General features: G+C 39.5%; 1 protein-coding gene across 4 annotated transcripts in view; it reads right to left on the bottom strand.

Moving 5' to 3' along the window:
- Window positions 1–27,563, bottom strand: part of DNAJC5B (DnaJ heat shock protein family (Hsp40) member C5 beta) — a 189,544-nt gene that overhangs the window by 76,850 nt on the left and 85,131 nt on the right. For 3 of the 4 annotated variants that reach the window (XM_023533268.1, XM_023533270.1, XM_023533269.1), the window contains one exon: window positions 23,045–23,107. The exons of the other annotated variant lie outside the window; for it this stretch is intronic. In XM_023533268.1, the coding sequence (XP_023389036.1) occupies window positions 23,045–23,047 (3 nt within the window). In that variant the 5' untranslated portion in view covers window positions 23,048–23,107. The remainder of the gene's footprint in view (window positions 1–23,044; window positions 23,108–27,563) is intronic. 4 annotated transcript variants of the gene reach the window in all.

Raw genomic sequence — 27,563 nt, 5'->3', positions numbered from 1 at the left:
TATGAGTCCGATAAGCCAAACTGATGCTACTACCATCCCAGATGACTCCAGGTGGGAGAAAAGTGGTAGGATGTGCTAAATTCGAGTGGCTGCAGAGGGAGTTCTCTCTTACTTCTAAACTGAAGAGATATGTGTGAAAAGGTGGCAGGAGAGAGTGACCCAGGGTAAAACTGTGAGTGGTTTAAAGGAGCAAGCACATCAGAAGTTGAGGATAGTGGGCAGGAATAAAACCATGTTTGACTTAAGTATTCATCATTAGGGGGCTTGTGAAATAACTGTAGGTGTATATCCATTGTAGACATCAAAAAGAATGAAGTAGATCTACGTAACCTGATATAAAAATTGTATAACAAAATATGGTTTCACAGTTAAAAAATAGCAAGGCAATGAACAGTATGTACAGTAATATAAAAAAGAAAGTAGATCGACATGTGTACACATACATACACAGAGAGGGCGTATGTGCTTAATACATGTTCACACATTTGTGTGCACATGGAACATTTCTGAAGAGCATGTAAAACTTGTAAAGTTCCATGGAGGAAAAGGACCAGGGACTGGGGTGGGAGGGATAATTGTTTTTTATATCATAACATTTTATACTGTTTTCTTTACTATGTGCGCATATAACTTTTCAATTAAAATACTTTTTTTTGTCATTAAACTATGTTTAGGGCAGGATCACTAGTGCTGAGAGGGGCCCACTGCTTTGAGCAGCTTTGCCCTGTCAGCTTTTAACACCCACCACAGTGGCACTGCCTTGTAGTCCACCTGTAAACCGTCTTTCCTTTTCCAGCCATCCTCCACACCAGGGGTCCCCAACCTCCTGGCCATGGGCTGGCACCTGTCTGTGGCCTGTTAGGAAGTGGGCCGCACAGCAGGAGGTGAACGGTATGCCAGCAAAGCTGCATCTGTATGTGCAGCCGCTCCCCAGCGCCAGCATCACCGCCTCAGCTCCCCGTCAGATCATCGGGAATTAGATTCTCAAAGGTCGGGGACCACTGCTCCACACCACTTCATTTTCTCTTTCAAAAATTAGATTCACCTGAGCCAAGAAATCCTTGTTGCCTCCTGTTTCCTCCAGGTCAAAGTCCGGTTTCCTCAGTGGCTGTCTTTCTTCATTTCTTCTCTGCCTGATTCATGCCCAGTCACTCAGCCAGGCTGAATCAATTCAACTTTCAAAGCTCTCTAAAGTCCACTGCCTGCCAGCCTGCCTGCCCTCTGTCACCAGTTCAGACCGAGTTCTTCATCTCCTCGGTTTACCCTGCCAGCCTCCTAACCGATGGTCCTTTCTCTGGTCTTTCTCCACTCCCATCTGTTCTCCATACACTACATTCTCTTAAGATGCAAATAGTTTCCTATCGCTCCCCTGCTCATAACCCTTTAAAGCTGTCCACTGATTGCGACTGCTGAGCACAGGGCCAGCCTCTGCTTCTTTCTCTAGTGCCATCTCTTCCCAATTCCTTCCTCTCCACTCAGACTCAGTTTCCACCAACTCCTATACACCGTTCAGTTCCTTCAACACATCGTTCTCTCTTTTCTCTGAATCTTTGCACATGTTATTCCCTGTCTTAAAACGTTCTTCTGCTTCCTTTTCCCTGGCTCACTCTTTCAGCATAAAGGGTCATAAATAATAAGAATGTCATGAGAAAATCACAAATAATGGAGGAAGAAAGCAGTTTCCCTGTTGAGAAGGAAACACACAGGAGTTCAACTGTCAGAACAGAACTGCATGAGTAAAACAGACGGTTTACAGGTGGACTAAAGCGGGAGGCAGAGGAGCCCTTCTGGTACTTAAGCATGGGGAGCGCTGGAGGAACAAGTGGCCGAGGGGAGAGGAGTGGCCAAGCGAAGCTAGAGAAGGTGAAAGACCTTGAAAGCCAAAATAAGGAGTTTAGTCCTCATTTTTCAAAGAGTAGAAACACTTGAACTGTTTTTAAACTGGCAAGTGACGATCTCTAGTCTTTATTTTAGAAAGATTTGCCCAACAGAGTGCAAAGGAATGAAGTTGGGGAGATGAATGACCTTAGGGATAGAGGGTAAGAGCCTGGCCTAGGGCAGCAGCAGGCAGAACTGGCAGGAAACGGATTCAGAAGAGATCTGGAGATATAACCTCCTGGGCTTGATGATCAAATGCAGAGGAGACACCTGGGATTCAGAGAGGACTCAACGATCGTAGCCAGAATAACTGGGAACGTGCTGAGGTCATCGGCTGAGATGGGAATCATAAAGGGCGAGCGGGTTTGGAGGAAGATAATGAATTAGGTGTGCAACATATCGACTTTAGGGTATAAGGTCAGGAAGCTCATGTCAATAATTAAAATCAGACACAGCCCTGATGACAGCAAGCGGACCTTTCACAAAAACCACCTGTTAGAGTGGGCTGCATCCTTCCTGGTGCAGCATGTTTCCATGACTCCTGTTTCCCATATCCCAACCACGCCATGTGAATTATTTGCCTTGCATTCAAATAAGGAGTTGTCAAAAAGCACAGTAAAAGTGGAGATAAGGTCCGTGAATGGGAGACCCATTGTGCCAGGGCTGAAATTTGCAACTAGAAAATTGCTTTTTCCCCCAAGCTGGTGTCAGTCAGTATTCTGTTTCTCTTTCTTCAAGATTCGTCTCACGTTCCAACTCTGCCATGATGAGCAACCCAAACCTCTGTTCTGCACTGAGTCCCCGGGATACTTAGAAATCCACAGGGCAAACATTTTTCACATGGTTATGCAGTTTTTCCTTTGCTTTTGAGCTCTTCACAAGTGTATATCTTGTCTTCCTAACTAACTTCTTAATTCTTAAAGAGCCCGATTTATACCAAACATTTCATTTTGTTATTGCCACAGTGCCTGGTACATATTAAGTTTTCAAAAATACAAATTGGACAGAAACCAACACCAAATTCACTTGGGGAAGACAAGAGAAAGGACAAAACCTCCTCGAAAGGACAGAGTACAACAAGAAGGAACCTGTTGGTTAGAGGAGTGAGACAGTATCAGTTCCTAACATATAGAGGAGCATATTCTAACATAAAAGGAATACTTTACCCCATTCTAGTAATAATGGCGTTGCATTTTAAATATGCTCAAAAAGAGGAGGAGAGTACTGGTATTCTAATTGTTAAGCAAGTTGTCTTCTCAGCTGGCTAAAAGTCTGGTTTCCTGGGACCACCTTTTATTTATAAGCAACATTGGTAAAATAAAATAAAGAACTTGTCATTTACAGTTAATTATACTCAGTTGTACTAAACAGTGCTTAAATGGCAAGACTAAGTCTTTCATTTTCTTTTAGTTCTTCCTTTTAGTTAGAGGTCCACTTTTGTGGCCAATATGATGTTTGGGTAACTTAAAAGAACTTAAAAGAAGGGTATTTATGACTCAGCTCTTGGCATAATTCCCTGGACAGAAGAAGAGGTGGGACAACCCTAAGTATTGCCAGTGGCTAGATTGTGTGCTTGACACGATGTCTGTAGAGGAGGTGGGACGAAGAGGTCGGAAGCTGGTTTTATGTTTTCATTTGACAAGTACCAGTAGGCCTGTGATCACAAAGATCTCTCCAGCTGCCCTGCCACCAGTTCCTGGCAGTCTACCATCAATATAACTACTTAATATAGAACCCCCACCCCCATTAAGATCACCCTTCACTCTGTGTGGGGGTACTGGAAGAATGTGAACTACAACCCATAGCTTTCAAAAGAGGGTACAATTAGGAGTAGGAAAGGAAGTGGCTCAGAAGCAGATGCAAGTCTCCTCTCAGGAACAGCATGAAGCATGCCTCTGGAGGTTAGCAAAGACAGAGGAAAGGCACTGGAGTGTTGCTTCACAGCCCTGCCAAGGGCTCGATTCCCACTCTTTTCAGAGCATACCTCTCTCCTTCTGAGGTTCCCCCAGCATGGAGTAAACAGCAGAAGGACTCCTTCAAGCCTTGGGAGCATGTTGGCTTTGGGTCACATTCCTTTCCAGGCTTCACAGGCCTAGGGTTACAAAGGCCTCATTGCACAATTCTTAGGAAACTGAGCATGGGGGGCTGGGCTGGGATGAAGGAGAGTGTCCTGCATATGTCAGAGATCCAGGTGTGGCCAGATGCCAAGACACCCCAGGTGGTGGCAACAAGAGAATCGAATGTCTCAGGATCTCTAGCAAGGCAGCTTTCTTTTATTTTTTTTCTTTTAAGCTGTTAAATAACACCTGTCAGGATACATCTTATTGGGTAATTTGACAGCAAGCATTTCAAAAGTTCAATTGCATACCTGTGTTTCAGTTTACTGGAGAGATTTGAGAATTCACAACCCACAATGAAGAATCTGAAACTCAAGCTCCTTTTATCCCTCCATTTTTCACAATCAGCTTTCTGCTGCAGTTTTATACTGTAGTATGTACAAAATTACTCAATATATGACACAACTTTTGAGATTAATATGAAAGCTGAAAGATATTTCCACAGCCCTGTTTAAACCCTATGCCATGATGGAATGAATGCTTTTTTCCTGTTGGTAATCATTGCATAATTCTTTTATTAAAGATAATTGGTGTGAAAAACCAAAAACATATGGAAGATCCTTGCAAGATATATACTTTTCGGTTAGTTAAAAAATAATCTAGTGACCTAAAAAATATTCATCAGAAATTTGGAGCTGATGGCTATGAAAATAAGGTCTATACTTATACTCAACAATCTTAATTTCATTTCTTTTTCTTTCAGAGTTTTAGACTTTAGACTAATATTAATATATTTTCAATGAATTCAATCAGAAAAAACTCTGAGTATCTGTATCCACAGAGTGCCTGGGCTCAAAGTTACAGATTAATTGGACATGCAAGACATATATAGAACAGACCCTGGACAAATCTAAGGCAGCTCCTAAATTATCAAGATAATTCCAAATAAAATATTAATTCATGGAATAAGCCAAGAAATCTCATATAGGAGACATATCAGGTAACAAGGATAGGTCAATTACCATGAATGGTGTAATAGCCCCACACCTTCCAGATGAAGTGTTTACATTTTACAGGGTACACATATACATATCTCATATACACGTACACCTAATCGAAGTGTTCTACCTAAACTGGAAAAGACAAGGCCAGAGGAAGTCTGTATATTGATTATAAAGCAAAAGTTTGTTAATTATATAAGTGCTTCTCCCCACTTCCCACAATGGACTACTATTTAAGCCTCACGTCATAGTAGAACTGTTTTCCTGGATTTATTTTCATTGTTATCTCCGCCTTTTGGATAGGTTCTTGAGTGCTTTTCTTGACCTTGACCAAAGTTTTGTTTTCGGAGCTGTGAAGGCTAGGAGTGCTTTGGTGAATAGTATCACCTACGTATATATTTAACCCTACCAAGGTGACAAAGTGAGATTTCCTCATTTTAGAATATTCTAACTTAGAAATTAAAATAGCTCAAATGGACAAATAACTTAATTCAACATGAATTAGGGGCAGGGAGTATTAGACCACCAAGCTAAGAGTGAGAAGACTTGAGCCTTTAGTTCTCAAGCCAGCACTACCTAGCCCAGTGACCTGTCAACACACGAAACTTCTGTGTGCTGCTTCCTCTTCTGGAAGTGAGGTCATTAGAATGGATGGTCTGTTATTTCCCCTCCAACTCTAAACTCCTGAGGTATGTGACTAACACGATAGTCAGAGAACATTATAGTCAATAAACGTAAATGTAGATGAGTTAGGATGTTTTGTGTTTTATTATTGTAGGGTAAACTTAAACAGTTTTCAAAGACTATAAAATTAAAAAAAGTTTAAAAACTGGACCAATGAAGCTTTAATTTTAAGGATGTAAGAGGTCGGATCATAATCTAATTGTGATTATCATAGAGGCTTTTCTAGGTGGAAGTTGAATATGTGCTAGAGTTAATGTGCAAGTACATTTTGTTTTCATCCGTACCTCTGGGTTTGTTTATGTGCTTTGAGTTATTACTAATTTTATAGTGTGTGAGTATTGGCCTTACTCCTGCAATATTTTTATTCCTGATGTGCTAGAGGCCAAAGGAGGCTAAAACTGTGTCCCATGGCTAGAGACTGGGTCTCCCCTCTACTGTCTATTGCTGCTGGGGTCCCCTGTGGGTAACTGATCCACCTGTCAGAGCACTGGACTGCTGCTTCCACTGAGGGAACATAGCAACAAACTCGGATCTTGCAAGCGAATCTCAGCGTGCTGCCTGACAGTCCTGTACTGGGCTCTGGGTTCGCAGCGTGCTGAGACCAAAGAGAGACCAAAGAGGGTCAGGGCCTGGCGCCCACCCCATACTCCACCCTTCTGGTAAACAGAACGGCTATTTGCCTCACTTGGAGCCTCTTAGGGCCCCAAGACTCCAGGAAGAAACAAATACTTTAGAAGCCAAACCCCAAGGCAAGGTAAAGAAAACAGAACTGTCCACATCCCCAGCGATGATTTCACTGGCGTGAGTTCCATAGAAGAGGAGGACCTGGAGGTGGTTCCAGCAAAACTGTTTTATTTACTTCTCAGCCATAAGGTCCTTGTCTTTCACTGTTCATAGGGGGTGGCCTTTTGCCTTTTAAGCCTTGATATTTCAAAACCAGACTTTAGAATCAGTCTTGGTTGCCAACCCATAATAAATTTTGTTTCTTCCTTTTATTACTTTTGTTTACTTTCAGTTAACTTATTTTTTTAATTTAGTCTTCTTTATCATTATGGGGAGAAGTTATTAAAAGAAAAATATGTAGATAAAGGAATAAACATCACCAGGCAACAAATATAGACTACTTTAGAAAGTAATTTGTACACTGATCTCTCGAGGTACCTGTGCCTTTTACACTTTCCCAGTACCTGGGAAGAGGACAGTGAAGGGCTGACAGTCTTGGAAATGTCCCTGTGTTCTGGCTTCATGACCAAAAGTCCAGCTATTGAGAGGTCGTGCCCCACCTCTGTTTCTGGTGGGATTGCCTTTGACATTTGGTCTGCTTATTTGGAACCTTTACATTACCCTAAAGTATCTGGGGCATAGCCTCTGTGCTTATCCTGTTATTCCTAAGCCTGGAGACACACTCATTTTGTGGTGCTCTCCTGTTCCTTTAGACACCAGCTGTTTCTGTTCCGAGCTTAGCAAATGGCACATACCTGAGCTGGAGGCATGGCTGGCTGATTCCTTCTAATTGTCAGGTAGCGTTCCCACCTCTATTATATCAATAGCTGAAACTCTTGTTACTTTCTCCTTTTCTGTAGCCAGGTTGAGCCTGGGCTGGATATTGTGATGTCACAGAGTAGAATCCTTGCTCTTCTCAAAGGCTCAGCTGAGGCCCTCTGGCTGAAGCCCTTCATCTCCTGTTCATGGTGGGAGGTTGGAAAGGTCCGCCTCCTAATTTCTAAACTGACCCACAGAATTATAGAATCTTACTATGGGAAAAGACCTTGGAGGCCTAGTGACTGTTTCTGTCTGACTTCCTCATGTTACAGATGAGGAAATTGAGGCCCCAGCTGGTTAAGTGGCCGAGCTAAATAGAAAACCCATGTACCCTCAGCATTAGGGCCCTTCTTGAACACTGAATCTTCATACTGGGCTCTACTCTCTGGATTTGATCAACATCACAGTTTTCTGGTAGGCAGCTTATGAAATGGTTTTTACCCGAATCCACCCATATCAAGAGACCATTTGGATAATATCCATTATTGGAAGAGAACAGTCTCAGTGAAGATCATTCGTTTTTCCAATAATCTATAGATGCAAGGAATAGCTAACGCTGGTCCTAGCCCTAACACAGAAATCCTTAGCCATCAGAGCAATTCTAGATTAACAAGTAATGTGACTTCTGAGTAACCAATGTTTTCAATGAGATTTCACAGCAAGGAACAAATCTCGAAAGCTCAGGATTAGTGTTGACTACAATGCCATATCAGGTTCTAGTGTTTATTGAGGAGGGAAGGGGAAGAAACAATCAGTGAAGAAAAATTCTCACTGGAATTTAGTTCTTTATTCTTTCATACCCTTCACTTCTTCCAGACACTGTCCCCATATGGTATTAAAAAATTGTCTGCATTGCATGAGATGATTTGAATGTGCCAAGCCAGGGAATTATGCTTTTGGAATCTCTCAGGAGAACACATATTGCACTTTTATAATGCCAACAGCTAACATTTTATATTGTGCTTTAGCATTTATAAGCCATATTTACATATATCATTTTATTTAAGCATCACAGCTCAGTGAGATAAACTGTTATTTTTAGTACAATTTTATGTGTAAGAAAATTATAGCTTAGCGAGGTTGTGACTTGCACATGATCACAAAGCTAATTAAGTGGAAAGGGTAACATTAATTGCAACCCAGATCTTCCGACCCAGCATTTTCCCCACCACAGGGCTGCACCGGGATGGGAGGAATTGTTATTTGGTCCCAGGACACACTTGAAGGCAATTGCATTAAGCAACCCTTTGAGTAATGGAAAAGAAATTATTCCCATGGGTCATAAATACTGCTTTACTGACCTCCTAAATGTCATCATAAAAACTTAGAGAAGTGGTTAATGAACACTAATTTCAAACTTAAAAATAATATAATCATTTCCCTTTCACTCAACAATTCTGCATCTGTGAATTCTAATGGAATCATCTTGGACACGAACAATATTTAGCTATAAGAGGTTCTTTGAAGCATTGCTTATGATAGAAAACAAGTCAAAAGCTCAACACGAGAAGAACAGTAAAATGGATTATATTTAACTCATGAAAATAATGTTCTAGAGAAGGTTTTCCCAAGTTTTAACCATTTGTGTGCCATCTTTGAAATATTGATATCTGTACTAATATCTACTTAACATCTTCCTTTAAATTAACTTGTACATTTACTGAAATAAGAGGATTTGAAGGTAATTTTTGCACTACATAAGTGGAAATACAGTATAATTACCTTGTCAGATAACAATAAAAACAAATATAAAGAAAACAAAGTAATACTATGAATGCTTTGATTTAGTGCTGCTACCTAGCAAAAAACAGGACTGATTTAATCAAATCACAATACCCTCAGAAACTTCACCTTACTGCATTAAAAATTTCTTTTTTTCACCTTGGCTATGCAACAGTCTCAATAAAGAAAAGCGGTGTGTATGTCTGTTAACAAACTTCAGTTCTGTGTGTTTATACATACCTTCTATACCAAATAATTGTTGACTTGCAAAAGCGACCCTTTGATGTACCTCAGGACAGTTAGTGTAGGAGAATCTGTACTAACCCTCTGTGCAATCTCCACCGATAGTTCTCAGGAGCCGTGTGCTGCCTAGGAAGCATTTAGAAATTTGGGGGTGTTTTTGGTTGTTGCAATAACTGGAGGTTGAAAGTACTAATTGCTTCGTTGGACAGGGGCCAGAGATGATAGACAGCCTGCGATGCCAGGCATGTTCCTACGTGACCAGGAATCGTCTTGTAATTCCAAGTGACTTTAAATGTCTTACAGAAAATCCAAGTTGGTGAAAAACCTACTGAGCCAGACCTAAATATTATTCATAATTCATAATTACCTAAGCCAGACATGTAAATGCAAAATTTAACATGTAAATGCAAAATTTTTGCACAGCTTTAATATATGACAATTTTTCCAGAAATGCGGCTGCTTTGTATATCAGGGAAAACCATACTTATTTTGTTCAGAACTTTACCAAAAGTTTTTCACATTTTTGGAAAATCAGCATCATCAATGGCCATGCTGCTGGCGGTATTCGGGTCACCATGAAACACCTGTATGTTGTCTGCACTTGCAGCTTTACATTCTCAGCGAATCTCCAGTTATTCCCTCCATAGAAGTTCAACTCAAACATTCAACTCATCAAAATGTATATTCTTTTATACAAATTATGTTCTTTTGTTTCTCCTGTGTATCCAGGGTAGGGTATTATATTGATTTTTATTAAATTATGTATATAGGTATGCTATCTATCACTATCATTTCAATATTGGACAAGGAGAGTTTAAACTTCATCATTAAAAGAGAACATTGAGTCTAAGGGGGTTGAACACCACTCGTCAATTCCAAGTTATATGAGACATTCGCAGGCAGGACTGAGGATCTCACTGCAATTCGCACATTCTTATGAAGCAGATTAAACTTATTATAAGCAACAGTATCTATAAAATTACAAGTTCAATGTACTAGTTTTTTTTTTCAATTACAAAAAAAATGTAACCATTAAAAACGTTTAAAATGTGTTCGTGTAACACCAAAAAATCATCTTACCCATAAATGGTGGCACATATTACATATCATGCTTTAGGAAATACAAGATTTTTTATTTTAATAATACAGAAGAATAACCACTAGATATTAGTGAGCAAAAAAGATAAGCTGCAAAAAAGTATGTACCATTTTTAATAAATACATATATTGGGAAAAATTTGAAAGATCTCTAAAATACTAACAATGGTTACATCAAAATGGGAGGCTACATCAGAAGTGTGATTCTCTCCTTTTGCTTGCCTGACTTTTCTAAAAGTTTTAGAATACACATGTATTGTTCTTAAATTAAGAAAAAAAATGGCTGTTTAAAATATATATACTTAGGAGATAAAATTGGAAGGAAATATGGGATGTTTATATTTATGTATACATCTCCATAGTGCTTGACCTCTTTAATAAGCATTATTATTTTTTCTATTAAAAAATCTAATAAAGTAGAAAATAAAAATGTAGAAAGGAATATACTTACAAATACAATGAATGACTATCAAGTCTTCCTCAGTTGAACCAGAAATACCGTAATAATAGATTTGTATATCATAACTAGCTAAATAGCATATATGAGGCCAGTAAACACCATGCATCTTTCTTTTTATTTATTTTATATCCAGTAATATTCATTACCATATTTCTCCTACCACACAAAGTAGAAAGACCTATAGAGCAAACAGAGATAGTCATTAGAAGAAACAAAATGAACCAACAATTTCCCTACTTTCATTAATATTTTTAGTAGTGTCCATGGATTAAATAATTCCCAAAACTTCCTTTAAAGGTCACCTTGCTTAGAACAGAATAGTCTTATGGCAGGATATGCAAGGATAGAGCTACCTTTTCCCAAAGTGATCTTTCCCCAGCTATCATCTCATAAAAAACAAAAAACAAAAAAACAAAAACAAAACCTAAATCCTCCCTTGTGTTTTAACTTGGCTGAGCATGTACTTCATCCTTTGCATTCTGCTGATGCATAGATTACATCACTTCTCCTTTAGCACAGGCTGCTGGAATGAAACATGTACCACACCTTATAGCTAGAGCCCACAGAGGTTTCTGGTCACTCTGGCAGTGGGATGAGGGAACACTTCCATAAGCAGGCATTCTTCAGGATACATGAAAGTTACAGATATTTGGAAGTCAGAGTTCAAAAGTTTCTGCTGTTTTGGTGTGTGTGTTGGGAGGGAATGTTGTAGGAAAAGAAATATTAATTTTTCAACATTTAAAGCCAAAATTTCTCAAATTATGGTCTGCAGATTACCTATACCAGAAACACCCACTTTACTTTTAAAAAAAAAAAAATTAATGTAGATACCACTGAACCACTTGGGAGGCCCTCCAGGGGGTTTTGCTGCACAGAAAGGTCTGAGAACAATTGCTGCCGGCAGAGGTTCCCAAACTTTAGAACAGAACATCAGAGTGTCTGGAGGGCTTGTGAAAACACAGATGGCTAGCCCCACCTCAAGTTTCTGGTTCTGGAGGCCTCCAGGAGGAGCCCAAGACTTTATATTTTTAACACATACCCAGATGATGATGATTGATATTCAGAACACATTTTGAGAACCCCTGCACCCAGCCCTAGAAACTAGGGAGATTCAAAAGGCATTTTCAAAGCCCTAGAAAATACAGTTGGAGGTCCTTAGTCTTCACCTGTTACAGACTCAGAGAAGAATTTGCATATCAAGAAATTTTGTTTTTACTTTGTTTTTTAATTTTCTTTAATTAGAATTTTTCCACAGATAATTTTTATTTTCCCACTAAAATACTTGTAGTCTGTGTTCATCTATTCAGGATTCTCCAAGTTAAACAGAATCACTTCTTTATTTTGTACCTTTTATATGTAAGAATGTTGATGAAATGAACACAATTGGTGTCTGACTTTTCAGATGCCTGTATTAATTTGATTTCAATGACCCATTGAACATCAGTGTTAGTTAGCATAACAACAGTTACCAGAAGCTAAAACCACAAAATAGGTAAGGGATATGAACAAACTATGTGCTAGAGATTTTAATTAAGCCTTAGTGATGCTGAAGCTAGGCTCTCCTTTAAAGGATATTATGAGAATTTGACATATTCCTGAAAAAGTAAATCTAAATCCGGACCTTTTTCCAAGCCAAACTACTTATGCTTGCTTCATAGAATGTAAGCATGCCTGGAGAATCAGAAAGATATATATTGCTAATGTTTGTTTCCATGAGACCTACTTCATATACTCATAAAATCATAATATTTTTTCAAAACAAAGGTAGTGCTGTATACTCCAGCATAATTCATTTGTAAGTAGTGCTAATAACATTAGTAAAAGGAAATGCCAGCCAAGCTGCAATAAATCATTTCCAGCCCAATGAAAGTAGTTTGAGTTGAATGCTTTAAAATTATTGGCTTTGAAAGGTTAAAATAAAAAGTGATCACAAATCCAAAAAATACAATGCTCAAATCATTAGTGGAGACCTTTTATGCCGTATTGTAATTAAAGTTTCTAGGGACTTCTCATTTTAGATCCTGTAAGGTGATCCCTATAGGCAGCCTTTGTTATGTGGCTTCTCTCTGAAGAACGGAAAAGTTATATAGGACCAATAACACAAACATTTTAGGAAATAAAAATGTATACTTGGCTTTGTAATAATATATTTGTGTAATTCCGTTTGGACATGACTGCCTGGACTTTTAGAAATGCTTTAAACCAGACATAAGACGCACTGTGAAGATCTACATTCCCAAAGACTGGAGCTTATACTGGTCTAACTTTCCCACCAAGCTACTTTGTCAGAAAAATTTTCTATTTCTTACACCCATGACAGAGGCAGACACAGTCATGTCTCAGGAATAAGGAAGGGAGCATATCATTTATTGAACTTGGTGATTAGGCACTTGACTTACATTACATTTGTCCTCACGACTCTCTTGTGTCTCAGTAAAGCCGTTTTACTTATAAGGACATAGTTAAGGGAAGTAAAATTTGCCTTGAGTTCTATGGTAGTGAGTGATGGAGACAAGATTGAACCTGAGAAATGCCTGACTCTAGAGGTTGTGCTCTTTCTACCCCCAGACTGAATCATCCTGGAATGAGCTACATCACTTACACCTTCCCCTACATCAGAGAAGGTAATACGTCTGGGCTTAAAAACTGGGCTAGAGTTTCTGGAAGGAGTACAAATAAACAAGAGACAGTGAAGGGTTTGAACAAGGACTTGGGTAACAACACTTTCAGTTAATAAGAACATAGAAGCAAGAATTGCTTCGAATAATCCAAAGTAAGTGGTTACATACCTCTACTTTGTTTTTTGCAAAGAAACTGCTCCTAGTTCAGTTAAAATTTTGGAACTGAACTATTCCTACTTCATATGAGATTTTATAAATTAGTATTAAATGCATTAGGGAAATAATTATTCAGCAAAAACATGAAGTCAGTTTACATCCTTGCTTACTTTTTTTGTAAAGTTGAAATTTTCACTTCACAATTCATTCACTTATAAATGTTAATTGCAAACCTACCATGAACAAGGCCCTATGCTAGGTGCTACAGGGGAAGACTTGAACAAAGACATTGTCCTCAGAGAGCTTAGAGCCTAATCGTGTGTAAGTTAAATGCCAAAACAAACAAACAACAACAACAAAAAAACTCTATCAGAAGGTACTGTATAAGTATTATAAAAGAATTATTATCAAAGTGGTATTAGATATTAAAGAAGAGAGAACTGACATCTAAATGTGGCAGAAAGGGAAAGCTTCATGGAGTGGAAGGCATATGAAATGAGTAAAATGATGGGTATGTTTTTGACAAGTGAAGTTGAGAGTGAGAGGCGAGATGGAATTCTGGGTACAGCTGGGTTAGAGTTTATTAACAACAATTCTAATCAAGTCAAAAAGTCTTCGTGCTACAAAATGCAATCAAGATATGCATGTATTTGTAACCCACTCAAAAGGCTTTGAAAGAGCATATGATTAACCTACACAAATGACAGGATAGTTAAAAATTAAGATTATAAGGGAACTCCTATACTTTTTGCTCAATTTTTTATAAACCTGAAACTAATCTAAAAAATTAAAGTCTGTCATTTAAAAAAATAAAGATAGAGTATATTGTACTTCAATTAAATGTTTTTAAGATTAAGGAAAAGTCATTGTCAACACCTTACTGCCTGCCATTGTCACGGATGGCTTCCATTATCTTACGGACAATCCAGTCCAATACTCTATCTACCTCAACTTTAGAGTCCTTCAACTCAGCTTTGATGGCTCCTGATCCCCCATATTTTTGTTATCACCTAGTTCTAAATTTTTAAATTCCAGTTGTTCTCTGACCATCTCTTCCTGTCCTTCCAAACCCACCATTTCCTATTAAACTTGTATTAAACTGCTATTTGAACCTTCCAAAGGCCTATATCCCATTGACCGTATCAATTTTCCCAATTTACCCTGTTTAGCTAAGTATGCCATCACCCCATCAACTACCCTCTTGGGCATACCATAGATGCCTTGCTCCATTGTCCTGTTGAACTCTCCCGGTGACAGCTGAGCCCTTGATAAATCTGCCTGTTCTCCCCTTTCCTTATTCCAGTAGTTATCTCAGCTGAAGAAACTCATGACACTGTGTAGACTGCTTTCATTACAAATGGTCTCCAACCTCGATTATGCCCTCAACACAAGGCAGCTCTCCCGTTGTCCACTGCAGAGTCTATAAACCTTCTCCAGTTTCCTGAAGCCCTCTCTCTTATCTATTTCCCTCACACTCTTAGCAGGGAGCCTTTTTTGCCTCTGCAAAGAACTCAGAAGTTATTAAGTGTTACCTCTCCCAACTCCAGCCCTACACCACTCTGAGTACTTCCACATCCACACCCTCTCTTAACTTCTTCCTTCAGCTTCTACCTTCCTTTCCTTCCTTTGTGCCCTGAGCCCGACTCAGTACTACTACTTTAAGGAACTTGTTCCTTTAACTGTCTCCTTTAGCTAATTTCTACCACAGTGTCTCTTCTCAGCATAAAAACATTCTCAAATCTCTTCTATTTATAAAAGCACAAAACCTCCCTTAAACCCGGACCCTTCTCCCCACCCGACTACTTTCGGTTCTCTTTTTTCCTTTTCCAAGCCAAGCTAAAGGAAAGAGTAATCTACTATATTTCCTTTCAAGCCATAATGCCCATCTCCAAAGCTAGACAAGGAGGATGCAAAAGTACCCAGGCTCGATAGTGTTTTATGCTGAATGACTCCCTTCGTGACATCATTCTCAAACTCTCCTAGGACTTCGTTCAAGCTACAGCTAGTAGACATGTCTCTGCCTCAAAGACAATGTTTATAGTGTCTTCATGTGATTTTTTTTTTTCCATTCTAATGCCATTGCCAGGACATCTGGAAATGAAGTATGTACAGTTCAGATTAAGATGGACCTGAACTCCTAGTTACCCGCCAAGCTGTGCTTCTGGCTTACCTCGGTTTGGGAATCACAGAGATGTTTCCTTGAAACCATTGAACTCACAGCTTTTTATTTCTACTAAGCTATCTCTGATTATCTTCCCTTTGACTTTGAAATGATTCCCTTCTGAATTCATCCTCTGCTTAATACTCAGGTGGCATTCAAAATCTACAGGAGCTTACCTCTACAGTGACAGGCTTTTCTCTGTGTAGTTTGGGTTGAACACTACCCAAGTTTATTTCCATAACTACTCCTTGATCCTAAGATTGCATTGGTAGGAGACAGCCAGGATGAGCATGTGGTCAGATATATAAATGTCAAATCACTATGTTGTACACCTGAAACTAATATAATATCAATATACCAATTATACTGTAATAAAAAAATGAAGGAAAGATTACCATGTAAATCAAGACATCGATTGAGCATACGTTCTAATTTAAGAGATATTTAAATGTGGAAAACAGGGCTGCTTTTTTGGACTATAGGAAATACAGTATTTTTTGACTACTTACTATGCAAGACACAGCGCTAAGATATAAAGAGATACAGAGATGGTCACATATGGTATCTGCCCAAGGGAACTTCCCTACTGAGTAGGGAGACAGAAGTCACACACAATGCAAATGCAAACCAAGTGTTCCAGCAGAGTTATTAAGACTACCATTTTTGGAAGTTTAATTCTGAGTTCAAATCCTTGCCCAGTTTCCTCATCTATAAAGTGAAAATAATGATGCCTGTTTTGCAGGATTTCTGAAAAGAAGAAATGAGATGGTAAATGTAGAGTTTAGCGTGGTCGAAGCACATTGGAAGTTCTTGGTGACGTCAGTGTGAGTTTGACTATTAGATCTATGGATTTAAAGGAGGAAGAGATCACATATGCTTGGGAGACTCAAGAAAGATTTCATTCTGTAGGTGGCCTTTATGAAAAGCCTTGCATGATATTTCTTTAGGGCAAGGATGCATGATATTTCTTTAGAGCAAGGTGGAAGAGCTTTATCTCTCTACAATCCTGGCATAGGAACCCTGAACCTGCCAGTATAACCACCTTAAAGGTCCTGAGCAGAGATGAAACATTGTACATGTTAAAATTTATGATACTTAATCAGGATTGTACCTGGTCGATTCATTTATTCAACAAATTCCTATTTATACCTTCGATTTGAAACAGGCAATACTTGTTGAGGTGCTATAATATTCATAATAGTCAAAAAAGCAAGCAAAGGATATTCTGAATAAGTGTTTTTATAAAATAATTTCAAAAGAGCATACTTATTATTAATGGCAGGCAGGATATTATGTACTTCTTGGCTTGTCATCCTGTCTATGGAGTACATATTGTAAAGGAACAAAAGCGGGAAATTAAATTTTACATGAACGTCGAGTGTTCCTTCCTTATAGTTTTATAAAGTAGAATTGTGGCAAGATTGTCCCCTGTTAATGCCAGGAAAAATTAAAAAATAAATCTTTTTTGAAAATGTCTTTTAGATAAACAAGTAAAACCTGTTAAAGTGGTTTGCAGTCATTACACATAGGTCACTTCCTATCAAAACAAACTCAGTGGATAAGTCTGAATTATTTGGTTATGTCGGTATTTTATTTTATCAAGTCTTGCTTGGCATGAAATTAAATATATAAAGTTTGTATCGGAGCAAAATAAATATCAGTATTATTATTAATTAAGCCATTGTTGGCAGACTCAAATAATTTTGCTATAAAAGAGTTTTTATTTTACCTATGTTGATCTTAAGGTGCAAACTTATGGCACAAAAATGAACAAGTGATTTTTTTAAATCTTGTCCTATAAATATAGAAGCAATTTTTGTATCAGATGTCTGTTTTAATAATTTCCTTCAAGATACTTATCTGAAAAAACACAATTGAGATCATATCATTAAGATTTATGTATTCTACATAAAAATGATCTAAGAAGTTCTAATATTCATTAGCATTCTACATCTCAGTCTCATTCCCAAGGGGTTTATTATAGGACTTTGTTTGAGACTATAATTATTGTCTGGGTTTTAGTTATATCACTAACAATTAAAATTTGATATAACATTTTGGACTCTAGTCATCTAGAACATTTCTAGTATCTCTTGCGGATGTGATGTTTAGAGTACTCTAAACTGATTTTAGAGGTAGAGCTTATCATTATCTGGAGAGGCCCTACAACTTTCTCCTTCCCCCACTCCCTCATCTTTATTAAGCTGAAGTCCCATCTAGAGCCATTCTTCAGTTCCTTGGAAACCTTTGTCAGGTGTATTAATCAGCTTTTGCTGTGTGTACCAAAAATTCTCAGTGGTTCGTAATAACAGAACATTTACATCTTGCCTGTGAGTTGACTGGATGGCTGTGGCAGCCCTGTTCTTAGCTGTGGGTCAGGTTCAGGTATGTTCCATGAGTCTTTCATTCTGGGACTCAGGTTGAAAGAACAGTGGCTCGTAGGCCAAACTTTTCTTAATGTAGAGTGTGGGAACACAAAAGACTGAGAAGTCAAGTCAAATAGTGCAAGCACATTCAAAGCTTCTGCTCACATTCATTGGCCAAAATAACTCATATGGCTAGCCCCCAACAGCAATGGAGAAGGTATGACACTCTCCATATAGGTGAGGAAAGGAAGACAGAGAGTATTTGCTGAATGGTACCCCCACTCAACATACCATAATAGATCAAAGACAAGATAATAAAAATAAACAGTCTATTGCAGAAGGGGAAGCAGTCACTGGTCTGCAGCAATTCTGAAATCTTCCTGGGCTCAACTATTGCCAGGTCCTCAAGCTGGAGGTAGGGAATGTTCCTTGATTTGACTCCAGTTCCGTTCCTTGGGAATAGCTTTCCTTACCACTGTTCTTATGACTCTTGGCTCCACCTTCTGAGAGATAATTTTCCATGATCCTTCTTGGCCACATCCAAAGGAGAATATGCTCTTCCTGGAAGCTGTGCAGCTTCTTCGTCCCACTATCTGCCTGCAGAATATTGGGACCCTAAGGTTTTCTTTTTTAATAAAATTTTAATTGAGAATACTTTTACATTTTCACAAAAGTTGCTAAGATAGTACAGAGTTTTCCCATATACCCAATATCTAGTTTCTCCTATTATTAACATCTTACATCAGTATGGTACATTTGTCACAAGTAATGAACTAATACTGATACATTATTATTATCTTAAGATCTTTTTTTATGGCTCAAACAGTCACAATCTCATTTAGAAAAAAAAGTCACGGTCTCTTTTAATCCAGACCAAGGTGCTTTGGAATTTAAATTTCTCTCAAAAACTATTTAAAATTTTTTTGTGTGATTCAATTAGCTATGTGAGATGAGAGCTGTATCCACAATAATTTTCAAGTCATGCCTCCCTCTCTCTAAACTTAATTACAAATAGTTTGGGCATATCAGTCTTTGTGGAACCTAGTCCTTCTCTTTTTCCTGTGAGCCATTTTGTCCAGATTAAAAAATATACTGGGTGCCACCTTAATCTATTCAAAGGTTTACAAAAGAGTATGATGGTGATTTTTATTTGATCTTGGTCATGAGACTGGATCTTATTTAGCATCTTAACCAGCCTTTGCAGCCTTAAGCATTTCTCAAAATTTTCTTTTTCTATTTGGAGATGAGAAACAGTTCTATTTTTCAAATTTGCAAGTCTTAGAATTTCTGGAGTCACTCTTTATTCTTTCATCTCTGCCTGCAAGCAGGCCAATCTTTTGGGGGGCGCGGCTGGGGGATCTCCATTTAGGCCAATTCTTTCTTGAAAGACCTTAACGAAGGCAGCAGCCAACTTATGCTGATAATAGTCTGTGTTGAAATCTCTTCACCAAAACCACATGTTCATAAGGTATATTTTTTGACTTCAAGTTATCACAGGTGACAGTTTTATCAAATATTTGCTATTAGATCACGGGTCTGAGGTTGCCTGCAATGGCTCTGCTCCAGCCTGCAGGTGGTTCAGATTTGCTTCTCTGCTCTCAGTCAGGACCCAGGGCGCTTTTCATGGCAGAGGGCGGCAATGCAAAAGGCCAAGCCAAATCACACAAGCATGTTTTCAGCTACTGTTCACATTTTATTGGCCAAAGCTTGTCACACAATCAGACCTAGTCAACGGAGGAAGGAAAGAGAGCAGATACTTACGTGACAATACAATCTACCTCACCAGACAAAGGTCTGGCTTTAATTATTTGTCATTCAGGTGGTCACTAAAATGAAGGGGAGCAGAAAAGGGAGGGATGTAAATATATTTACGGAAAACATTTTTTGTTAATATGCTGCTACTGAAAATTCTAATCCTTTATTTCATCTCCCTTAAATAGCTCCTTTCCATAAAAGACCAGCTGGGAACACACTGCCAATACTTAATTTCTGAGGGCAGTGCAGACTCCTGAGCATCGCTCCTGGATGCTCCTCAGCGCTCCCTAAGGGCCGCTGTCTTACTTTTCGCTAGCTCTGTTCAGTTCCAAATGACGCAGAGATTCCTCTTTCCGGCCCTGCTATCTCTGCCACAGATGACAGTTCTCTTTTACCAGCCTTTTCTAAGGGGGAGATCCTTCTGCCTTTTAAAGAATTTACAATGTCCTGATACGTCTCCACATTCTTTTCTGACCTTGGGCAAGAGGGGAACTGAAGGCAGAGTTGCTCTGGCATGGTCCTAACCGTCCCATCCCATTCCTCACCGTCAAAGTCAAAGGTCCTAGCACCCTAGATGTACCTTCGCAGCTGCTCCTCCTGGGGTATCGGACAACAGGTCCTAGCCGCACTTCCAGTCCCTACGTTTTTCTTGGCGTCCTCCTTTCCTCCTCCCCACTGGCTCTAGCTCATCCAGTCCGTCATCTCTAGCTTGGCTTCCTGCACCAACCTTCGAGCATGGCTCTCCCTCCAGCCTGCCCACCTCTCAACCACTCTCTCCATTCGGAATGATCTAGAGTGATCTTTCTAGGGTGAAAATGTGATCTTGTGGCTCTCTTTACTTAAATCTTTCAATGTTTTTACATTTTGCCTTTAGTAACTAAAAGGTGCTTTTCCATGCATGCCCCTTTTTGCTCCAAAATATTCAGCTTTAGTAAAGGGTCAAGCTTCCTGTACCCATTCAGACTTCCACACCTCCAGGCCCCTGGACACAAGTGAAATGGCCCTGGCCATCCTGCTGGACAGGACTACTGGGCAGCAGAGTAGGCCCGAAAGCCTAGCCCCACAAGCTTGCCCCCACCCCCAGCTGGCACCTCCCACACCACCCCTGACCTCCCCAAAGGGAGACATGACCACTGACAGAAATGTAATGTAATCAAATGGCCGGACACATGACATTAGCTCCACAAATTGTGGAACTTAAGTCCTGCACCCACTTGATCCTGTCTCTGTGGGATCAGGAAGTAAAGAAAGAGCTGCTGGAAAGTCAATGGAGAAGGGAAAAAAAATTTTAACACTTAGGAAATTTGAAATAATTCTCTTTTCTAGGGTTTCAGAAACTGTAAGAAAACAATTCCTGTCTGAGGTAGGAGTGGACGACCTCAGGAGGTACCTCCTTAAGATCCTCTGGCGACGGTCCAGGGAGGTGGACCCCTTCGGCACTCCTCCTGTTTCTCATGTACGGACAGAGCCGCAGGGACCCCGGCATGGTCACAAAGTTGGTGGCGCTGCCAGGAATACCATGAAAAGTCACGTGTACTCATGAACAGATCCCTCTTTCTTGGACAAAATCACTGCTCTCTTTTGAAATGATTTTAATCAAGGTGTTTTTGTTGTTGTTGTTGTTGTTTTCAAGTAACAAACACATCAAATTTACTCAAGCAAAACAGTGTAGTTATTGTAAGATTCTGGGCTATCTCATAAAACTCAAGGCCAAGAAAGTAGGCCTTATGAGTAACTGAAATGAGGAATTGGCTACTATACTAAAAATTGAAGCCAAATCTGAGCAGTATGTGTTACCGTTGATGTTTTCATATAATTATTAACACTATTGGCCCAGGAGACCAGATGCTGGACTTGTCAAATACCAGCTGTATTCACCACCTCTTCCTCCCTGAAACTGACCCTCCTACCACTTTCCTTGCAGGAAGCCAGCATGTAATTTTTCCTGCACATGGCAGCCCCTAGAGGAATCAGATGAGGGCATATGATCCAATGGCAGTTTATCCTTTGCTGGCCAGAAACCCGTGAGGTGGATTAGTGCAAAGGTGTCACCCCAATAGTATCAATGGTAGTTAGCCAAGCCAGTTATTTTGGATTGGGAAATATGGAAAGATTGGCCAGTGAGTAATAAAGGTAAATAGAACTAATTTACAGAGAGATACAGATGCCAAAGCTAAGAGCCTATGCTGGCTCACATTGCTGGAGACAGTCATTGGCTTCTAGAAGTGTCTTTCCCAGTTCTAGTTTATAGGTACCTGTATTAGTTTTCTGGGGGCTCCTATAACAATGTACTGCAGAGTAAGTGGCTTAACAACAGAAATTTATTTTCTCACAGTTCTGGAGGCTAGAAGTCTGATATCAAGGTGTTGGCAGGGTTGGCTTCTCCTTGGCTCATAGATGGCCATCTCTCCCTGTGTCTTCACAGTGTCTTCCCCCTGTGCGTGTCTGTGTCCTAATCTCCTCTTTTTATAAGGATACTAGTCAGATTGGATTAGGTCCCATGCTAATAACCTCATTTTAATTGTCTCTTTAAAGACCCTATCTCCAAATACAATCACATTTGAGGTATTGGGGGTTACTCTCTTTTTTTTAAGTGACTTGTGTGAGTCTATGCAATCAAAAGAGCCTAACAAACTGTATTAAGGACTCTCTGTTATAAGTGGCAGAATACCTAATTCAAATGGCCTTTAGGAAAAAAGGGAATTTGTTGGTTTAAATAACTGAAAAGTCAGGAGTATCACTATCTTTAGACATGTCAGAGTTCAGAACTCAAATAAGGTCATTTTATCTGTCAGGGTCTGGCAGAAAATAGATGGCTCCATATAACTGTTGGGTTTTTTTGGGTTTTTTTTGGTTTTTTGGTTTTTTTTGTTTTTGTTTTTGTTTTTGTTTACAAAAGGAGTACTTACAATGATGAGGGCAGAGTTTAGGAAGATTACAAGACATATTGAAGTAACATAGCAGGTAATTGTGGGACATTGTTATCATCTCTAGACAAGAAGGAACAAAGCAAGAGTGGTTACTGGAACCCGAAGACAGAGAGTTGTATGGAAGGGTCCCCTGACAGGAGCTATAACCTTTAGTAAAGAGACAATCAGCCTGAGGAGACCCAACAGAAAGGGACTGGAAAATAAATTATCTTATGTGACTGACCACATTATTTAGTACTCCCACCCGGAAGCCAGAGGAGACAACAGGTTGATAGAGTCCATTTAGTCAGCTAGTAACGAGTAAGAGAGAGAAGATCTGGGGGCAAGTTGAATATACCGAGAACCACCGTCAAGATTTGGTCTCACTCACCATCTTCTGTGTTGGGGTCTTTCTAAGCAGAGTCTCAGCTCATCACTCTTACAGCTTGGTAACCTGTGGGAAGAGAGCTTCTCTTAGCTAGGTTTTTCCAACAAAAACCCAGAATTTAGTCTCGTTGGCCTGGCTTATATCACCATACCATCTCTGAATTAATCACTGTGGCCAAAGGACAGCTGAGGAAGTCATGACCACCGAATATCCTTGGAGCTAGGAGGGTGGGGTTAGCCCCATAGAAACACATAGTGTAGAGTTGGGAACAGTGGCTCCCAAGGGAAAATTCAGGTGTTGTTAACAGAGCAAGGGTGGGTACATAGAGGCTGGATGGGCAAAAACAGCACATGTACAGTACATTACCCAGACTATTCAGAGTCCAGTCTTTGGTAAATATGTAATAGCTGATTGCATTAATTGAGCGCAATATGTTTCGAGAATTATTCATGACACGTATTCGGATCTCAATAAACAGTTGCAAAAATTTCTTGGAATATAAATGTTAATCCATAGACAGATTATTTTACAATTGACTGAGATGTTTCTGAATCTAGAGGATATTTTTCCACTTCCGGTCTTTATAGTGATCCTTATGAATGTTGACTTATGATTATTAACTTCTTGTTTGTAGAAATCTATATTTACACCCCAAACACTGCCCCTTTCAGTGTACTGAATTATTTTATAAACCCTGTTTATTTGCTTTCATTAGACCACAGTCTTGAGAATTTCTGGCTTGTTTACACACATCACCAAATATTTTTTTAGACTTGTTTAGAAAAAGATCATTATGAAAGAGGTAATAAACTAAAGTAAGATTAGCGAACAATTTAAATTTAACTGTTAATAAGGCTTCTTTGTTTCTGCCCGCTACAGATGACTATCAATGTTGCTAAGAGCTGTTTACTAAACTGATAGAAATGAATATTGCCTTTAAAAAGTCAAGCTGCCTTTATCTGATTTCAAATGTGAGCTTGTAAAATCAATGCTTCTGATGTTTGCTTGCCATTCAAGCATAACTTTTCTTCTACCCACACCTACTGGTTTTTTTGTTCAGCTCCAGCAAGTTTTTGGCAGTAGTTCTGTCGATGGTGCTTTGGTCAAGAAGCCCTGACAGTAAATCTTAAGCAACATTTTGCAGGGAGTAGGGGTCAGATTGGGCTGACATTGCAAATCAAAGAATTTCCAACGTATAAGAATCATCATTTTTAAGGTTTTAATGTCATTGAAAGTTTCAAATAGAGAAACGTCCCCTTTATGTCTCCCATGTTCTGGAGAGAGAGGATTTCTTTGATTTATTTCTTAAATATTTATGCAGTGGACAAGAGAAGCAGAGACCCCCACCTTAATGGGTCTTAAGCTCCTGTGAGGGGTTCCCAGATACATGGATGCTGGGGATCATCATGGTGTCTGCAGGCATGCATGTGTAAGTGCATGCAGTGTAGTGCACCTTCTGTCCATTCATCCTTGCACAGAACATGCCAGGGAGAATAGGAGAGAAAGCCTGGAATTATGAAGCATCTACTCCTCCGTTATCAGTGCCAACAAAGGCAAGCAGCAATGTAATCAGCTCCCCAAATCTCACCCATTCACTTTTGGAATACATGACACACAGCAAGAGTAGATTTAGCTTCATTCTCATCTCTTACATAGATATTCCCATCTGTGGAAACCCTGCCTCTTTTATTAAGCCTTTCTGATTATTCCAGCTCAGAATGTTCTTATTGTCTCCTTTTGGTCAACTTCTGTAGTACTTAGACTTAAATATATTGTCTTTCATAGTAGTATCTGATTTTTAGATACCTCCCTATGCTCCTTGAGGGTGGGAACCAGATTTAATGCTTTTTTTTATATCCCCCACGGCCTGTATTTTGGGGTAGAGCAGAAGCTCTATAACTACTGACAAAAATAACAGGAACGCTTTGCTCAGGTTAATATTAAACTTAGTTTGCATTCTCACCCAGTCATTATGGAGCCATTTGTGTAGGGACAGCCTTGAACGTACCAGTAATGAAATAGATCTTATCTAGTAGCTGGAGGAAGTAGACCAAGCCAAATAAAAATCTAATAAATTGGGTCAAAACTGACCCAGAGAACATCAGAACTGGAAGAGTTTATACAAACATCATTTGGTGCACAGCCTCTTAATTTCATATAAAAGAAACCAGGGCTTTTAGGGGTTATGACTTAACCAGGGTCACATTGGGAGTCAACTAGATGTAGACTCAACTTTGTGTTTGCCAAGTCATCATAAATCATTTTTCAAACCCTCTTTATTGTTCCTGGCATTGTGTCAGGTGCTTTCCATATGGTAATACTCTACTTCATTTAATCTTCACAACCCTTCTGATCTGGGAAACAGAATAAGTAGGAGACATAATATTAAGAGATGTGTTGCTATGTATTGTGGGGGCTTATTAGCAAAGACCAAAATTTGTAGGGAAGGGTAGGCTGAGATTCAGAACACAGAGCGAAGCTGCTGTCCACAGGTAGAACTGCTTCTTCAGGGAAGCCTCGGCCCTACTTTTAAGCCCTTTCAACTGGTTGAATCAGGCCTACCCAGATTATCCAGTCAACTCACCTAAAGTCTACTGATTATAGATTGTCATCACATCTGCAAAACACCTTCACAGCAACACCTAGAATGGTATCTGATTGAATATATGGGGAACTGTAGTCTAGACACTTACACACTAAACTGACCATCCCAGGTACTGTTATGCTTAACTAGTTCCCCAAGTCACAGGGCTGCAAAGCCGGGACCCCAGGCCCATGCTACCTGTCTCCATGGTCTGTATCTGAGTCATGCAGTTTGTAGTCTCTGTGTGCAAACTTGAATGATTTCTCATACTGCTCTGAGCCCCAGAGTCTTCCCCTTTTGAAATACAGAAAATCGCATCTGTGGCACAGGGTTGATATGTGAATTAAATGAGAAAAAGTGAGTTATTAGCACCTAAGAAGAGCCAACAAACGTTAGTTTCCTTTCCTTCCCTTTTACAGTACATCACACTCATAATCACAATCACACACATGTGAATTGTGCTCCCAGTTCATACCAAAATTAATGTCACAGGATGGGTCCTGGCTCAGGTATGGGTTTCTTTCTGAAATATTACATAAATATTGCAATTTCAAGGAGTAGCAAAGCTGTAACTTTCTCCGTGAATCCTTGGGTGTTCTTTCTGATTCACCCCATTTCCCTTTCCTGCTTTGACTCCTGTCTGCTGGAAGATTGGTTTACTTTCTTAGCCAGATAAAAGAGGACAAATTGGCTGATTCTGGCTCTTGCTTTTTTAAATTTACTTCTCCCTCATCAGAATTCAGATCTCTTTTCTAAGAAAGAAGTGTTTCTGCTTTCATGCAGTAAATGTAAGAAATGATCTTGTGTGTTGACACTTTGTGAGCATGTTCCCAAATGTCACTTCCTACTACTTCCAAGAACATTGAAGGTTGTCTGCAAGGACAAGAGGATTTGATATGTAGGAATTCTTTGTCTTCCTTAACTTGGGTAAGGCAAAATGGAGTTGATTACCCCTGCTATGCTCTTGAGATAAGGGCAATCGCAACCAATAACCAAGTGGTACCACCTGATATTTTTCAGTTTATCTTTTATGCCCATACCAGAAATCAACAATTTTAGAAGATATTCATGGCCTTGACATTAACTTCAAATGAAAACATTTCTTCTCGTTGGAAAGTCATAACTGCATGTTTTTCTGTACTACCAACCTGTACTTCCTAATTGGGAAGTAGATATTTATTGAATGCCTCGCTTGCCTCACCCTTCCATCCCTGAATTCATCTGATAGGCTCTCTTTACCTCATCTAGGTGCGGCTAGGGGAAAAGTATACTTTGAGTCTCAAATATACTAGGTGTCTTCAACATGTGGTCCTACCCACATGAGCCCTTTGTGCCATTTATTTTATTACCCTCCCCCATTCTCTGCTATCACTATTCCAAAGATCTCCCTAGGTCCTCCTACTCAATTTCTGCCTCTCTACCATACTCTCAGCATATGATCTTGCCAACTCCCTTGCACATAACTTGAAGGCTAGCAGACAGAAACTCCTACAACTTCCTGATTGACCACCTCTTGCTTTCCTACTAAAACCTTCCTGTATCAGCCATGTTCCTTACTTTCCTTCCCTCTCAGAAAAAAAAAGGATATTCTTTCTCTTATTCCAGGTAAGTCCCTCCATTTATCCTCCTCTGCCCCAAAATTCTCTGTTATTTCCTTTCTTGAATTTTAGACTTTTTTCTATAGGATCCTATCCAACAGCCTTTAAAGAGGTACAAGTGTTGCTTAGAAAGAAGGAAGGAAAGAAGGGAGTGAAGGAGGGAGGAAGGGAGGGAAGGAAAGGAAAGGAAGGAAGGAAGGAGGAAAAGAAAGTAAGGGAAGGGAAGGGACGGGACGGGACGGAAAGGGAGGGACAGGAAGGGAAGAGAAGGAGGGACAAACCCCTCTAGCTGTTATTCTGTCTCCTCTCCTCAGACAGGCTTCTCAGGACAGTTGTCCTC

Source organism: Pteropus vampyrus, unplaced genomic scaffold (genome assembly GCF_000151845.1).
Source record: "Pteropus vampyrus isolate Shadow unplaced genomic scaffold, Pvam_2.0 Scaffold99, whole genome shotgun sequence".
Taxonomy (NCBI): Eukaryota; Metazoa; Chordata; class Mammalia; order Chiroptera; family Pteropodidae; genus Pteropus; species Pteropus vampyrus.
The sequence above is the reverse complement of the archived record's forward strand: the minus strand, read 5'-3'. Positions and strand labels throughout refer to the sequence as shown.